This window comes from Gymnoscopelus microlampas (assembly GCF_963454915.1).
Source record: "Gymnoscopelus microlampas genome assembly, chromosome: 22".
Taxonomy (NCBI): domain Eukaryota; kingdom Metazoa; phylum Chordata; class Actinopteri; order Myctophiformes; family Myctophidae; genus Gymnoscopelus; species Gymnoscopelus microlampas.
In genome coordinates this window covers 38,738,039-38,755,538 of record NC_139959.1, presented here as the reverse complement: position 1 = coordinate 38,755,538, position 17,500 = coordinate 38,738,039, and the positions used below count along the sequence as shown (strand labels likewise).

General features: G+C 42.8%; 1 protein-coding gene across 8 annotated transcripts in view; it reads right to left on the bottom strand.

The window, feature by feature from the left end:
* The window catches only part of LOC311039296 (receptor-type tyrosine-protein phosphatase mu-like), a 146,349-nt gene that overhangs the window by 80,147 nt on the left and 48,702 nt on the right, over positions 1 to 17,500 (bottom strand). For all 8 annotated transcript variants that reach the window (XM_084049058.1, XM_084049059.1, XM_084049060.1 and 5 more), the window contains exons 5-9: positions 16,198 to 16,276; positions 14,258 to 14,373; positions 12,628 to 12,802; positions 8,041 to 8,153; positions 7,571 to 7,751 (exon numbers count right to left, since the gene is read on the bottom strand). In XM_084049058.1, coding sequence (XP_083905184.1) covers positions 7,571 to 7,751; positions 8,041 to 8,153; positions 12,628 to 12,802; positions 14,258 to 14,373; positions 16,198 to 16,276 — 664 coding nt within the window. The remainder of the gene's footprint in view (positions 1 to 7,570; positions 7,752 to 8,040; positions 8,154 to 12,627; positions 12,803 to 14,257; positions 14,374 to 16,197; positions 16,277 to 17,500) is intronic.

Here is a 17,500-nt window from a genome sequence, read left to right as displayed (position 1 = left end):
AGCGTTTGTAGAAATATTGGGCCTTAAATGTTGTGCTATTTCAGGGTATAATGTCTATGGAAAAATCTAAAACATAGTGTCCAGAACATACTATATTTCTAATAGTCAATAACACTATCATAAATGTCTGGTTAATGAATAGTATGGCTCCAATTGAATTGAATAATACTGCTGGTGGCGTTATCTACATGGTAATATATTTTTTGGTCATTTGGTCTAAATACAGCCGCAAAGCACTGATTCAGGGGTCGGTTGGATGGATATTTCAGCTATTGTATACTTTTCGTACAATGGTGTCACACAAAGATAGTGAAAATAGCAGATCTCGCAACGTGAACCAAGCTCACAACATGTCACATCGTGACACGTTGTCAGCTTGTAGATTGGTTATAATCACTATTTTGTATTTACAATTGAAAGAAAAACGCAACACCCCCCCCCCCCCCCCCCCATACACACACACACAAACAGTGTCACCCTGTGGCGTTTTAGCCCGTGAAGCCTGCATGATGGACAGCTGATGTATTATTCAACACACACACACACACACACACACACACACACACACACACACACACACACACACACACACACACACACACACACACACACACACACACACACACACACACACACACACACACACGCACGCGCGCACACACGCACAGACACGCAAACAGCTAGTCCATAATTCATAATTACTAAATAAATAACAAGCAGAAGAGATGAGTTATCAGACGAAACGTTACCACATACTGTGTGTGTGTGCGTGTGTGTGTGTGTGTGTGTGTGTGTGTGTGTGTGTGTGTGTGTGTGTGTGTGTGTGTGTGTGTGTGTGTGTGTGTGTGTGTGTGTGTGTGTGTGTGTGTGTGTGTGTGTGTGTGTGTGTGTGCGCGCGTGCACGCGCGTGCGTGTGTGTGACCGAAATAAATTGTTGTCATGGCAACATATTGTTAGGTATGACACGCACGCAACACATACAAAAACACAACACTACTGTCTGTCTGTCTGTCTGTCTGTCTGTCTGTCTGTCTGTCTGTCTGTCTGTCTGTCTGTCTGTCTGTCTGTCTGTCTGTCTGTCCTTCTTTCTCTCTGTCTCTCTCTCTCTCTCTCTCTCTCTCTCTCTCTCTCTCTGTCTCAGATCAAAGCTATAGTTGTCTTTAAGTATTACAGTCTCCGTGTCCTTGACCATCTGACAATGTCACACACTGCTTTAAGCTTACACACACACACACGCACACACACACACACACACACACACACACACACACACACACACACACACACACACACACACACATACACACCCACCCACACACACACACACACACACACACACACAGCGCGCGTGCGCCCCTCGCTAAATCACATGTTTTATTTATATCAGCCATTGAGACTTTTGACAAACATACTGTAGAGGACAGAAGACGGAGATATCACTGGTAGATGATGGCTGTATTAAACGTCATATATAATATGATTTACACTATCATACACAGTAAAATCATGAGTGTGAATTTAAAGGTGCAATAAGTGATATTAAGTGTTAAATAATTCTATACTATGATAGTAATCCTATGCGAGTGTTTGTTCAGTAACAAAACTGAAAATAGCGGGATAACCATTGCATCCAATCTGGAGAGTGAACTCATAAACGTGCAAAATCATATTTCAATGTATGACGTATTGTGAAAGCTTACATTCTGTCCTTAGAATGTGTAAAAAGCTGAAAAATGGCCGAGGTCTGCATGAGAATACAAGTGTTGGCATCAGTCACACATTTGACTTATTTTATACACACAGTTACATTGAGACTAAACTTTTTACTGTGCAGGAAGTGAATTAAAATGGTCCGTTTTGTTATTTTGCTGACAGTATGCCTGCGTTTGTTCGTTCGTTCGTGCATGTGTGCGTGCGTGTGTGCGTGCATTTAGGGGTGTTAAGATGTCAATACCGTTTCCACAGCTCTTGGAAAGAAGCTGCTTTCAGTGAAACACACACACGCCCACATACACACAAAGGTGGAAAAGGTGTTAGTCACACGAGAGACTGGTTTATTGCTACTGTATGTTTTCATGTACTTATGACTTGATACTATTTTACTACTGGTAGTTTTGTGTATACTTTGTAAATACTGCTATTTGGATTGCTGCCTTTTTTCATGTATGCTAATGACAATAAACATCCACCCATCCATCCATCTCTCTCTCTCTCTCTCTCTCTCTCTCTCTCTCTCTCTCTCTCTCTCTCTCTCTCTCTCTCTCTCTCTCTCTCTCTCTCTCTCTCTCTCTCTCTCTCTCTCTCTCTCTCTCCAGGGGGCAGTAGAGCTCCGACACAGACAAACAGACAGCTGATGCAGGTGTTTATGACGATACACACACTACACACAGGTCACTACCCTGTTACACCGTGCGTGTGTGTGTGTGTGTGTGTGTGTGTGTGTGTGTGTGTGTGTGTGTGTGTGTGTGTGTGTGTGTGTGTGTGTGTGTGTGTGTGTGCGTGTGCGTGTGCGTGTGCGTGCGCGTGTGTGCGTGTGTGTTTGGAGGTGTTGACAGTGTTATGACAGGCTGAGTGGAAGGAATGCCAAACACACACACACACACACACACACACACACACACACACACACACACACACACACACACACACACACACACACACACACACACACACACACACACATTCTCTCTCTATTTGTTTTCTCTCTACAGGTCTGTTCTTGTCCTCTGCCTCTCTATACATCCTCTCCTCTCTCCATAGTGGATCCAGAGGGGGGAGCCGCCCGTTCGATTCCCAGCTCCTCCTGTCTGGGTGTCGAAGTGTCCTTGAGCAAGACAATGAACCTCTAACCAGTGTTGTGGTGCACACCGGTTGCGACGCGCGCGCACGGGTCGGGACACATGCACGCGCGTGAAAATTTGCTGTTATTGGGTGGATTTTTGCCGTTTTTGGGCGTTTTTTTGTAACTTTATTTCGGTTTTACGTTTTTAGGCTTATGTTATTTAATTCTTATTTCTGCCTGATTTTACAGATTTTTTATCAAAACAATTATTATAAAAAAATTCAAAAATTACATTTCCAAAAAAAAAGTAATTTTAAAACATAAACTGAGGGTAACAATTTGAAACTGAGGGTGCCAGGCCCCCTCAGGCACCCCCGTGGCGCCGGGCCCGAAATAAAGACTAAGCTCCAATGACTAAAACTAAGGCTAAATATTGACAGTTCGGTCAACAAATAAAAACAAGACTAAAATGTTAGGGAGGGACTACATTGTGAAATTAAATAAATTATCTATACACTAAATCGGTACCATTTCATGAAAAGTAAGGTTTTTGTTACATACAAGGTTAACAGCCGACAGCGACGATATGGGATATTCACACTTGAAACCGGAAATTGTCTTTAATGCAACCAAACTGGCTGCATTAATTACACAGTATAGCCGTGATCTAGTGACCCAGGAGAAGAAGATGCATGTTTGTATTTAATAATCACTGTTAAAACCCAGGAGAGAGAGAGAGAGCGAAAGAGAGAGAGAGAGAGAGAGAGAGGGTGTAAGAGAGTTAATTCATTTGTTCGTATCCTCTAGTCTAGAATTCCCTAAACGATGCTGACACACATACACACTCACAGGTATCTGTCTCTTCCTGCAGGTGCATGTGATTGTGTGCGTGTGTGCGTGCACGCGCGTGCGCGTGTGTGTGAGTGAGTGTGTGTGTGTATGTGTGTGTGTGTGTGTGTGTGTGTGTGTGTGTGTGTGTGTGTGTGTGTGTGTGTGTGTGTGTGTGTGTGTGTGTGTGTGTGTGTGTGTGTGTGTGTGTGCACGAGCATGCACAGAAAAGGCAGATGAAGTAATCAAGCTAACATGCATGTTAATGTGTTTATCATTAACCGCCTAATGAGCACAGCACTAGCATCATGCTAATGACTTTACTATTAACCCCCTAATGGCCACAGTGCTAGCGTAGCCTAGCCTACAGTGCTATCCTAATGACTTTACTATTAACCCCCTAATGTCCACAGTGCTAGCGTAGCCTAGCCTACAGTGCTATCCTACTGAGTTTACTATTAACCTCCTAATGGCCACAGTGCTAGCGTAGCCTAGCCTACAGTGCTATCATAATGAGTTTACTATTTACCCCCTAACGGACACAGGGCTAGCGTAGCCTAACCTATAGTGTGATCGTAATGAGTTTACTATAGACCAGATCAGAATGTTTGTAAACAAACGTTTAGGGCGGTATTTCAGGGTAGATGGATAGTCAATGAATGGATATTTACACAAAATAAGTATAAAGTGTCCAGAACATTAGCTATGTCTGGTTTGTCAACCTACATTTAGAGGAAAATACTGTATTTCAAATAGTAGTGTCAATAACACTATCAAGTGTCCGGTTGTTCCAAAATAAGGGATATTATACTGCTCTAATGTGACGCTGCCCGTAAATACATCTTCAGTTGTCATGATGATTTGGTCTATTAACCCCCGAATGGCCACAGTGCTAGTGTAGGCTAGCCTACAGTGCTATCCTAATGAGTTTACTATTAACCCCTAAAGTAGCCTAGACTTAATCTGACTCAGCCAGATGGGGGCGGTATTGAGTTTCACAATACACCCTGCATCTGGGATCGCTCAGGGAGTAGAGCTACCCGGTCGCTGTGTGTACGAACCAATCAGCGGCTGCTAGGGGCGGGATCATCCAATCACCTGCCAAGTAGCTTGAAAAAATGAAACGCCGTCTTGCATCGATTCTGCTACCGGAGTCTCAGATGGAAGTAGGCTGTGAAACAAAATGTGTGTCGCAAGCTTCTTCCATTTGGCGGAGTCAGGTTAGCCTAGACTAGCATGGAGTGCTAATGTCATCACATGACATTAGCCACCTAATGAGTTGTTGGTGTTAATGTAGCTTAGCGGTTATCATGAACTACATTGCTCAACATAACAACTAAACTACACAAAAGGAAATGAAGCATAGACCGTTAACTTAGGAGTAGTTTATATGAACAGTGAATATTGCATGGATTAAATATAGATTAGATAGTAGAGTCGTTTATATGAACAGTAAATATTGAATGTCTCTTTTAAGAGGAAGCCGACTCTAGGTTGACCTTTACCTTTTCCTGCCTTTCTCTCTTCCCCTTCCTCTCTCTGTCTCTCTCTCTCTGTCTCTCTCTCTCTCTCTCTCTCTCTCTCTCTCTCTCTCTCTCTCTCTCTCTCTCTCTCTCTCTCTCTCTCTCTCTCTCTTGCCGCACAGACGGGGCGGGGACGGTCGGACGGGACGTGACCGGACGGACGGACGGATGGTAGTTCACAAAATGCATTATTGGACCAGTGAATGAGCATGGAGACTGCAGTCTGACAACTGAATATTTTGTGGTGCTGTGTTGTGTAGTTGTGTTGTTTTGTGTAATTATGTTGTGCCGTGTGTACATGAGGTGTTGTGTTGTGTTGTGTTGTGTAGTTGAGGGGCGTTGTGTTGTGTAGCAGCCTACGTGAGGTGTTGTGTTGTGTAGCTGTGGTGTTGTGTACATGAGGTGTTTGTGTGACCGTTGAAAGTGTGTCAACAGGAGGGTTGAGGTTTTTTCTTATAAGGGCGTCAGGAGGCCTTTGTTGTTATGCATGAAGCTGGAATTAATATTCATCTTGTTAGAGGGATCAGTGTTAACGAAGGTATGAAGCAATCTGGGTGAAACATTCAGAAAGATTAGAAGAGCTGCACGGTGTTATGTTGCATTTCATTGTGGTGGGAAAAGTACCTTTATTACTAGTAGAATTATTAATACCACCATGTAAAAGTCCTGCATTCAAGAGTAAATGTGCAAACGTATTGTGCTGTACATCAAAATATACTTAAAGTACCAATCATAGAATGGTCCATTTCACAGTCATATTATTGTACTGTAATTAGTAATGCATTAATGCGTTCAGCACTTTAAAGCACATTAATGTTTTAATTACTTTGCAACTTAACCTTTTAATATTACATGATAATTTATTACTTGATGCATGTGTTAAAAATTAATAATCTAAATCTGCAAAGTAACTAACTAAAGCTGTTAAATAATAAAGTAACTGAATTACTGCACTTCTCCTCCCATCCACAAGCGCACGCACACACACGCACGCGCACGCGCACGCGCACGCGCGCACACACACACACACACACACACACACACACACACACACACACACACACACACACACACACACACACACACACACACACACAATCCATTGTGACAGCAACCAATCAATCAGGGTTCAATTACACTAATCACTAGATAACGAGGACAACAATTAGCGTGTGAGCTTCATGCTCAGCACATTTCACTTCAAGGAGATTCACACAAAATGTACTCTTTCACACTTCCCCTCCGTTGAGCAACTCTGGACGATCACACCACAAGATCCCATCACATCCCATAGCTAATAATATCCCATAGCATCCAATCATATCCATGGCATCCAATAAGATCCCATCCCATCCCATAGCTCATTGGTTCTCAAAGTGGGGTCCGGGGACCCCCAGGGGTACTTGAGGGGGTTCCAGGGGGTCCCCAGCTAAATGATGGATAGGAACCAAATGGATCCTTATGGGTCTGTAACTCTGAGAGTGTACAAATTGAACCAAATGGACCCTAACGGGTCCATTTGGTTCCATTTGTACACTCTCAGAGTTAAATTAACATTCATTTTACAATATGAATTGGGGTCCCAGAGATAGAGATGCCATTAAATAGAGTCTGTAGCCTAATGCATGTCAACCTAGGGGGTCCTTGAAATTAAAATGGTTGAGAATCACTGCTAGAGCCGTAAAAACTCTTCTCTTATGGGGGTCCCCGGCATATCTTTTGAAATGGGGGTCCGCGGGCTAATAAGTGTCAATTTGGGGGTCCTTGACATATAAAAGTTTGAGAACCACTGCCATAGCTAATAATATCCCATAGCATCCAATCATATCCATGGCATCCAATAAGATCCCATCACATCCCATGGTGCGTTGGACATTTGACGATGATATACAAAAGAAGAAAAAGATCTCTATAGCATCCAATGAGATCCATAGCATCCAATAAGATCCCATACCATCCAATCATAGCATCCAATCATATCCCATAGCCTCCAATCAGATCCATAGCATCCAATCATATTCCATAGCATCCAATCAGATCCATAACCAATCAGATCCATTGCCAATCAGATCCATAGCATCCAATAAGATCCCATACCACCCAATCAGATCCATAGCATCCAATGAGATCCATAGCATCAAATAAGATCCCATACCACCCAATCAGATCCATAGCATCCAATCATATTCCATAGCATCCAATCAGATCCATAGCCAATCAGATCCATTGCCAATCAGATCCATAGCATCCTATCAGACCCATAGCCAATCAGATCCATAGCCTAGTCATATCTATAGTATCCAATGATATAATAATAATAATAATAATAATAATAATAATAATAATAATAATAATAATAATAGCATTGCAGGCAGACAGACAGACAGACAGACAGACAGACAGACAGACAGACAGACAGACAGACAGACAGACTTACCGGCACATTTGGTCCTGGCATTGAGAGGTGGTCCGGGGTTTCCCGTGCCTCCCTCCAGGGGTCTGGTCAACAAAACACTGATGTAGTATTCAGTGTCTGGGTCCAGATGACCGATCTTCAGCTGAGATTTATCCACTGGTGTGGTGTCTATCAACATGCCTGATGATGTCCTGTATTCCACCTGCACAATAATTATAACATATATACAATATTATTGTTAATATGAGATTGATCTACTGGTGTGGTGCCTACTGTATCAACATGCCTGAAGATGTCCACCTTTATTTACACAAAATAATTATAAAATATTGTACAATATTACAAATACAGTATTATCAGGTTGTACAATAGGTAAACACAAACAAACGCGCACGTACACACACACACACGTACACACACGCACACATCACTCACTCACTCACTCACTCACTCACTCACTCACTCACTCACTCACACACACACTGTTGTACCTCTTTCTCCTTAATGGGTCCGTCTCCATTAATGGAGTTTGCGTTGAGTTCGATCCACAGGTAGGTGGCGCCAACAGCAACCAGTTGTGGAGGAGCGATGGGGGAGGGGGGCTCTGAACACAAACAACAACAACAACAACAACAATGTTACCACTATCATTCGTACATTGTCTTTGTTTCTGCCTAAAATCAATGAAAGAGATTTGTCAAAAAAAAAAGTGAGCTTGTTGGCCCGGACCGCTGGCCTAGCTGTCCGAGTGCATCGCGTGTTCGATTCCCGTTCCCAACGTTCCCGAGTCCCGTTCCCGAATAGGCCTAAATATTGAGCAAATACATCGCCCATTTCTCACCTAAAGTGTTCAGATGCTATTTTTGTTTAGGTGAAATATAGATTGTGTACAAAGAAACTGCCATTGTAGGCTACTTCAGAACGACCAGAGACGTCCGCACAGACACCCGGAGTGCACACTGTCCCACAACTCTACTAGTATTAATGCTCAATTTTTGAATGATAAATTGCTGATAGAATGCACACACCACCTGTTGGGGTGCTGGGTTGATCTGTCATAATCATTGCATGTTGACTCCATAGCATATTATGCTATGGAGTCAACATGCAATGATTATGACAGTGAGGAATATTAAATAAATGATGTAAGCTATAGTGTACACTGCGCATGCTTATAATGTGAGAGACCTACATTTTACACGCGGCAACTCAAATATGGAGTTTTTAAATATTTTCACTGTTTAAAAAAAAAAACGTTTTCAGGAGCCAAAAACACGTTTGCGTGTGGACTAACACCCCCCCCCCCCCCCCCTCCCCAACGTATATACAAAAGCTATACTTTTTTTTTATATCCGTGTACGTGTGGACAGGGTCTGGGACTCGTTCTTCAGGGCAGTGATGATATAGACAGCCTATGCCAGGCCATCTCAGATTACATCAGGTACTGTGAGGAGGTGTTGAGTGCCCTCGAAGAGGGTTCACTGCTTAGAAAAGACACAGAGGCCAGCCGGGTGCTCACAGGAGATAAAAAAGTCTTAAAGGTGTATGGTGCTTCTAGGGACTTTAAAATAGAAGAAGAGATCCGAGCACTCAAACAATGTGGAGGTGAGAGAACTAATTTTATTCTATACAAATGCCAACATGTCTAGACCGGTTAAAGGGCAAGACCGCTTTGGTAGAGGTTGTGTAGTTACCTTGCCATGATGTAACTCCAAAGGTCGACAAGAAATACAAAATAATTGCTCCATTGATTAGAAATTGATCACTCAAAATATGCTCCTCGTTGACTTACATTGAACGGTAAAAGTCACTCTTTTATCAAATAAACAAACACAAACGAAGTTGATTCGGAAAATATAGAGCATCACCAAACCCAGTGCTGTTTGTTTTTATAATAAAAATGTTAACATTCCTGTTGATTCTGCTAATTTTATTAAGAATTTAAGAATTTTGTATGTATCTTTATATGTTGTTATAAGGGCGTCCTTGAAAAAGAGAGCTTGCTCTCAATGGGCTTCCCTGAATAAATAAAGGAAAAGAAAGAAAGAAAGAAGAAAATCTCGCCCTGATGAAAACCTAAACCGGTCGAAACATGTTGGTATTTTTATAGAATAAATGTGTTTTAACTTTACTTCCTCTTCACATTTTTTGAGTGCTCGGATCTCTTCTTCTTCTTTTTTAGTGTTCACTGCTTCTCTAACAATAAACCCTGGATGAACCAGGACATTGTTGCCCTCCTTAAGAGGAGAACTAGTGTGTTCAGAGAAAGGGGACCTTGAGGTTATGAGGGAGGTGGAGGAGGAGGTGAAACCAGACATTATTAAGGGCCAGAGGCAGCTACAAAGCACCTCACATTTTACTGTGCAGATTGGAACAGAGGCCGCCGTGAACCCTGGGAAATACTAAATATCACGTCATCTACTGCTGCTTGTGTGAATGTCTCTAATTGGCTGAATATATCGTTAAAGAGCACTAATTAACGTCATGAAGGCAACCTATGAATACATGTAACTATAATATTCACTGAAGTACATTGATATACACAGCCTTCCAATTTTGTTATAAAAAAATCATAAAAATACAATTTAAAAATAGAGTAGATCCGCTATTGTCCGTTTCTTTTTTTATTATTATTACTACACCAGGTACCGGCCTGCTCAGGAATAATGCAAGTTAGGAAGGATGCAAGTTGGAAATGCCTGCCCCACCCGCTTATGCAATACCTGCTGTCTGTTGTACCCGTCTGTCTGTCTGTCTGTCTGTGTCCCTTGTATGCCCATATAGAGTCTTTCTGCTAGGTCTGTGTCATCTTAACGTTCCTCTCCTGAACTAATGAGGGGAGGACTTATGGAATGAATTATTATTGCTGACCTTCTGCGAATCATCATAGCAGACCTGGATTCCATTACCCACAATCCCCTGTGGAACTGATCTAATTCTCCTTGACCCACTTCATCCACCCTTCTATCTATCCAGCCCTCCATCCATCCATCCATCCATCCATCCATCCATCCATCCATCCAGTCAGTCAGTCAGTCAGTCAGGATTCTCATCCGGAGGATCGCATCTGAAGTACAATAACAGTACGAAAACGAAAACCCTGCACAGTCTAATAGAAAGCACAAAGCCTTAATAACAGAAATAGTCTGCCTCATCCAGGCAGTTGGCCAGTAGTCACTTTGAGTGGCAGTTGGGACAAACGCAGTCAGTGGGGCAAACGCAGTCCGCACCAAAAATATTTACGATTCTGTCCCTATCGGTACATAACTCGGACGGCGCTGATTCGACTAGCAGACCATCGGCTGGTCGTCGCGGGCACTCGCGCCTGGAGGCGCTCGGGCGCGACTCCTCAGCCTCAAGGTCTGCTGAGTCGGCGCGCCTCCGTCATGGTCCAAAACTATACTTTACCGGCTTTATAATTATAAATTATAGTATAAACACATCTTTAAATGGAATTAAGAAATAGTTTTAATCCGAGGGTATGCGGTTACCCTAACTCAGAGATTAGACGCCTCTGCCCTGCACAGTCTGAGAGAAATCACAAAAACCTTAACTCATTGGCTGCCAGCTTTTTGAATTTTTACCTACAGCTGGCTGCCAGACTTTTTCAATGAGAAAAAAAAAGCACTTAGGAGCCGAGATACATAATTTTTAAGTTTTCAGTTATAAGGAAGTGTCTGGGAGCAAAACTCTTCGGAAAATCATATCTCCTTGGTCTTTGGGTTTTTTTGAAAAATTAAAAAAAAAAAAAAAAAAAAAAAAAAAAAAAACTTTTATTTTGAAAAAAATTTTTTTTTGAAAGAACGCAGATCTGCGTCAATGGCAGCCAACGGGCTTTTGCGCAAATGAACGCAGATCTGCGTCAATGGCAGCCAATGTGTTAATAACAGAAATAGTCTAGATAAGCTTAATTAATTGCAAAACATCACACCCCTTATTCAAAACAGATGGCGAATGCATTCTTCTCTTTGTAGGACCTACACAGGTAATAAATTACCTGTGAGACCTTTATGAATTGAACCTCACAGTCAGCAGTCAGTCAGTCAGTCAGTCAGCCAGCGTCTGTCTGTCTGTCTGTCTGTCTGTCTGTCCGTCCGTCCCTCTCTCTCTCTCTCTCTCTCTCTCTCTCTCTCTGTCTCTCTTTTTCTCTCTGTCTCTCTCAGGGATCAATAAAGCTTTATCTTTCTCTCTTTCTTTCGTTTGCTCCTGGAAGAACTTCTATTATCCTTAAACACAAACACACACACACACACACACACAGACACACACGCGCACACGCACACACACACACACACACACACACACACACACACACACACACACACACACACACACACACACACACACACACTAAGCTGTTTGATTGACAGTTCAATCAGGAGTTTACGTAAGTGCCGGGGATTGTGGGATATCTGTCAGGTCAGGTGGCCGACGACAACTGACCTGTGTGTGTGTGTGTGTGTGTGTGTGTGTGTGTGTGTGTGTGTGTGTGTGTGTGTGTGCGTGTGTGTGTGTGTGTGTGTGTGTGTGTGTGTGTGTGTGTGTGTGTGTGTGTGTGTGTGTGTGTGTGTGTGTGTGTGTGTGTGTGTGTGTGTGTGTGTGTGTGTGTGTGTGGGTGTGTCCATCCATGTTGTTTGCTGAAACAGAGACATCAGACAAGCTATTGATCCACCTGTTCCTTACACACACACACACACACACACACACACACACACACACACACACACACACACACACACACACACACACACACACACACACACACACACACACACACACACACACACACACACGCACACACACACACAAACAAACAAACAGAGACGTGTCACCTCTATCAGAGTATTGATCTAAACTATAATGACACCAACATCTGAGAAAACCACAAGCTTCTCCTCTCCTCTCCTCTCCTCTCCTCTCCTCTCCTCTCCTCTCCCCTCCTCCTGGCCTAAACATGCAATAAATCCAGTGTATTGTCCTTTTAATAAAATATTCCTCATCATAACTATTCATATTCTAAATGAAAACATCAGGAATATAAGCCACAGAGTATGGCCCAATCAGAATGCAGTACTCACGTTTGACAGTGAGCTCAGCGTAGGAGGACACGCCCACACCGTGCTCTGATTGGGCGAGACATCGATAGCGACCAGAGTCTCCCTTCGTCGTGTTTTCAACGTCAAAACTGGCAACATAGCGTCGCGAGTTCACCGCCTTGGTTTCTCTGACGAACGCCTGACGACCACCAATACCCTGTAATATGAATAATACATAATACATTTACACCCCCAATACCCCGTAATATGAATATTAATAATTAATATATTAATATTAAACATATTTTACACATTCAACTTTTTTGTCCAGTAAATGTATTTACCATGATGCTATTCACATGAAATTATTACCAGACATTGGTATTAACTCTAGAAATCCACATTATGTAAATAAATCACAAAAATAAAGTCCATAAATAACTGTCTGTGGAATGAAGTGGCAAAAAAGTATTGAAAACATCAAGAAAAAGCTGTATACCGAGACAACTAATTTGTCAGTATTTCTACCTCCTATCTGCAAATCAGCATCAGATTGGTTATTGCAAATTGAAAAACATTGAATGGATTATCCGCACTCTCTTCAATTGTTTATTATGTTCTTTTTTATTAGGTTCACAGCAGCAGCAGTCTATCTAGAGAAACAGACGCGTTTTGGCACGTCGGCCTTCCTCAGCGTTTCAAACACTGCAAGAATCTGAACCCAGTTAAACAAAGAGACTATTCCTCAGGACTCCCCTTGAGTAGAGCACGCCTTCTCCTGACGGTATTGATCCAGTAGGAGATTTGCCTTAAATTGAAAAAGATCTCACAATGGGTAAACATCAAAGAGCTCTCTCAAGACATTCTCAACCTGAGAGGCAATGCACTCCACCTTGGCGGTGGAGTGCATTGCCTCTTGGTTTCTCTGCCGCCTCCAAGTCCTTCTGGAGCTCTTTCTGAAAGAGTCTTTCAGAGTGGTCCTTGGCTTATCCCATTGAGACCTGAAGCCGATTCTACATGTCTCCTGAATCCCAACAGTATTCTGAAAAACGTATGTTTCTATATCAGTGGTGCTCAATACTTTTCATGTCAAGGACCCCCAAAATGATAGGTATTTGGCCGTCAAAATATTTTGTTCCAGGGACCCCCAGAAGCAAAGATTTGAGTTAAAAATGTTTGCTTTAAAAATATAAATATTCAAAGATTTTCACACATTTTCACGATTTTTCAAAAATAGCAGATCCACAAGCTCGTAGCGCGGCACTCGGTGCCGCGCTATGAGCTTGTATATCTGCTATTTTTGAATAGCCCAAAGTGTAAAATAATGCTTTTTAGCTCAAATCTAAAAATGACACAGTTCCAGGTCTTAATGGCTTATTGGAATGTTTGTAACCCGTTCCATTTTGATGCTGAGCAACAATCAGGTTGAGAATGTGTGGAGAGAGCTCTTAAACCTGCTTTTACCCATCATGAGATGTTTCCTGTGTGACAGCTTGATAAAATAAAATAAAATAATAAAACAAATATACCCCATACATTTTCACTAACCGAGCAAAATGTTGATTTGCACAGATAGGTCAGACAGATAGGTTGCACAGATAGGTCCAGTGCACCTCAACGTTAAATTGACTGCAGGTTAATGAAGGTTTATGTTAATGAGGTAGATAATTACCTGAAGCCAGAGGTGATTGTAGTTTTGAGGTCGGCCGTTGACCGTACAGTGGAACGCGGCCGTCTGTCTGGAGTTCACCTCCACGCCTTTTATATGCAGGAAGTGAGGCGTGTTTGCTAGAAAAACACAATTATTACATTATAATATTAAACATTATGTTAACACATCGGGTGCCAGCATTTTTTCATAACAGCTTACCGTGGGTGCCAGCATTCTCCCCATTGACTGCGCTTTGCTGTTTAAAGTTTCCGCGTGCGTTACAAGCAAATCCACGCCAAAAAAAGCATCGATTCATGTTCTGCCATGAGCCTGGCTACAGGCTGGAACCATAACATTCCCCTCGCGGGTTACAACGGGGGGGGGATCGCGCATCGCGCATGACCGTTTTTCCCCACAGGAAACAGATTCGGAGATATGGGCGTTTCAAAGTAGGAAATAGACAGGAAGCGGATGGGGGAAAAAAAGTGTTTCCGGTGAGCGATCTGGCACTTCCTTCGCAGGATTACAACGGGTGCTCCCAGAGCTGCTCTAGCCCCGCCCGCGCGGAGAAAAACGAAAAGAACAAAAAGACTGAAATCACGGTTCAGACCGTGTTCGGCACCGAAGCTTCGGAACCGCCACTATGTAAACACACGGTTCAGACCGTGTTTGGCACCTGATGTGTTAATAGAATGATTATATATGTAGGACATGAGGCGTGTTCACTGGAAAAACACAATTATTACATTATAATATAAAAAAATATGTTTTTATATGCAGGCAGTGTATTACATTACAATATTAATAGCAATGATAAAACAATTATTACACTATCACATTAATATCAATGCGATATAATCTAATGATTTGAGTGAGGCGTGTTCGCTCCAAAAACATAATTACATCATTGCATTCATATCGTAATATTACCATAGAACAATAGTTATCTTATCTTATTTTATCTCAACATGAGGGACCAGCTTGGTTCTTTGGTTCCTTGGAAGTCTTAGCATTGGTTCTGCAATGGTGTTATCTATCTCTAAATGCATGGAATGTCTGCGTGTGGCCATGTCTGTCTTATCTCCAGAATCGCCTGACCGATCGACTTAGAACATGGTGTGTGTATCATCGAGGAGAGGGAGAGAGGGAGAGAGAGAGAGAGAGAGAGAGAGAGAGAGAGAGAGAGAGAGAGAGAGAGAGCGAGAGAGAGAGAGAGAGGGATAGAGAGGGATAGAGAGGGCATTGCAGAGGGAAGTCGTCGGATCAGCGCTTGTCCAGAAATGTCTATAAATCCACAAATCTCTGTATCTGTCTTTTTTTTCTGAATTCACCAGACATATCAGTATAGGCAGAGATCTCTTATCGTCTAGCTATGTGACATCCTCTCCTCTCCTCTCCTCTCCTCTCCTCTCCTCTCCTCTCCTCTCCTCTCCTCTCCTCTCCTCTCCTCTCCTCTCCTCTCTGAGGGGATTTACAATGTTCTATTATCTCCAGCTCCGGGGAGATGGATCACATTTCACCACGGCTCACAGTATAACCTGTTCCATGATCCCTTGAGCCAGGCAGCAGAACCTGTGTGTGTTTGTGTGTTTGTGTGTGTGTGTGTGTGTGTGCGTGCGTGCGTGCGTGCGTGCGTGCGTGCGTGCGTGCGTGCGTGCGTGCGTGCGTGCGTGCGTGCGTGCGTGCGTGCGTGCGTGCGTGCGTGCGTGCGTGTGTTATTTGACAGCTCATGTAACAAAACAATCTGGGTCAGAAACAGATGGATGGATGGATGGATGGATGGATGGATGGATGGATGGACGGACGGACATCAAAGCTAATGACGCATGATGCAATGTGCTTTAATGAGTTCCTTGTTTACAACACTGTGTGTTTTATAATGAATTCTGATTGGCTAATGAGCTTAGAGTCCTTAATTGGATAACAAGGGTCAAGTTCAGGGGGGGGGGGGGGGTACTTACTACATTCGCGTCCTTGAACTGCGAAGTCTTTGATGGCCAGAAGACCTCGTTGTCCTGTTGAGACCACCTCAAACACCAACTGAACACACACCCCCACACACACCCCCACACACACACACACACACACACACACACACACACACACACACACACACACACACACACACACACACACACACACACACACACACACACACACACACACCACCATTAGTCATTCAAGAATATTCCACTACAATATAAGCCTGACACCGCGTTCACTATAATAGTACTGTAGCTACAAAAGCTATAAAAAGGTTTATCCAGCAAAACGTAGAGTCAGCGTTGAATTGTTGCTCAATGCGCTCGCCTATGTTTTCAGTCCCACTGACAACATTTCTCCCACGGAACACTAACAACATTTCTCCCACAGAACATGGGTCGTTTTGGTTATAAGCCCACTTGTTTCTATAATGGAAGAACAAGTTCAAATGTTACTAACTTTCCGTGGTGTTGTTGGCTCCGAGGAGGCCATTGTTGAATGAGTTTGGGTTTGTTTCCAGTGGGAACACATTAGAAAGCGAACGCACAGATGTAAATCCTGCCCACTACATTTGATTGGGCGAAGTGCGGCTTGCTTCCTGATCTAAGGCCGGCCCACTTGTAGGCCAACGTTCTGAATGGCCCTCCCGACACATGCAGTAGCGCAGCTCGGAATCTGTTCTTGGGAGATTATGAGTGTCCTGCCCTGTCCGCTGTGCCCCTTTTGCCCCTGATGTGACTCTTCCCTTGCCCATTTTGTCCTTCCCCTCATTCTGCTCAAAATCCTCTGTCTCCATCCACTACCGTTGAAAAAAAGAAACCCTGTTTTTCAAATGCCTCGTACTGGTATTATATTTAATGTATTCAATTCTTATTTTGAACTTGGCCTCAGTAAAAAGGAACATATCGGGTGCAGTAGGCTAGTAACTGGGCATAACGTTGTAATTTTTTTGCAAACTCATGCATAAACAACCAGAAGGAGGCGGAACATGGGTGGAACAAGGTGGGAGGAACCTGCTGGTCAGACCAATCAGAAGGCTGACAAAGGGTCCATTGGACTCTCTAGTATTCAGCGGTGGTGTAACACTGGAGTACATTTACTCAAGTACTGTACTTAAGTACAATTTTGAGGTACTTTTACTTTACTGGAGTAATTCCAATTGTCTATACGTTTACTTCTACTACACAACATCTCAGAGGCAAATATTGTACTTTTACTCCACAACAATTATTTGAAAAGTGTATAAATGATTACATTATAAAACATACTTTAACCACTTTA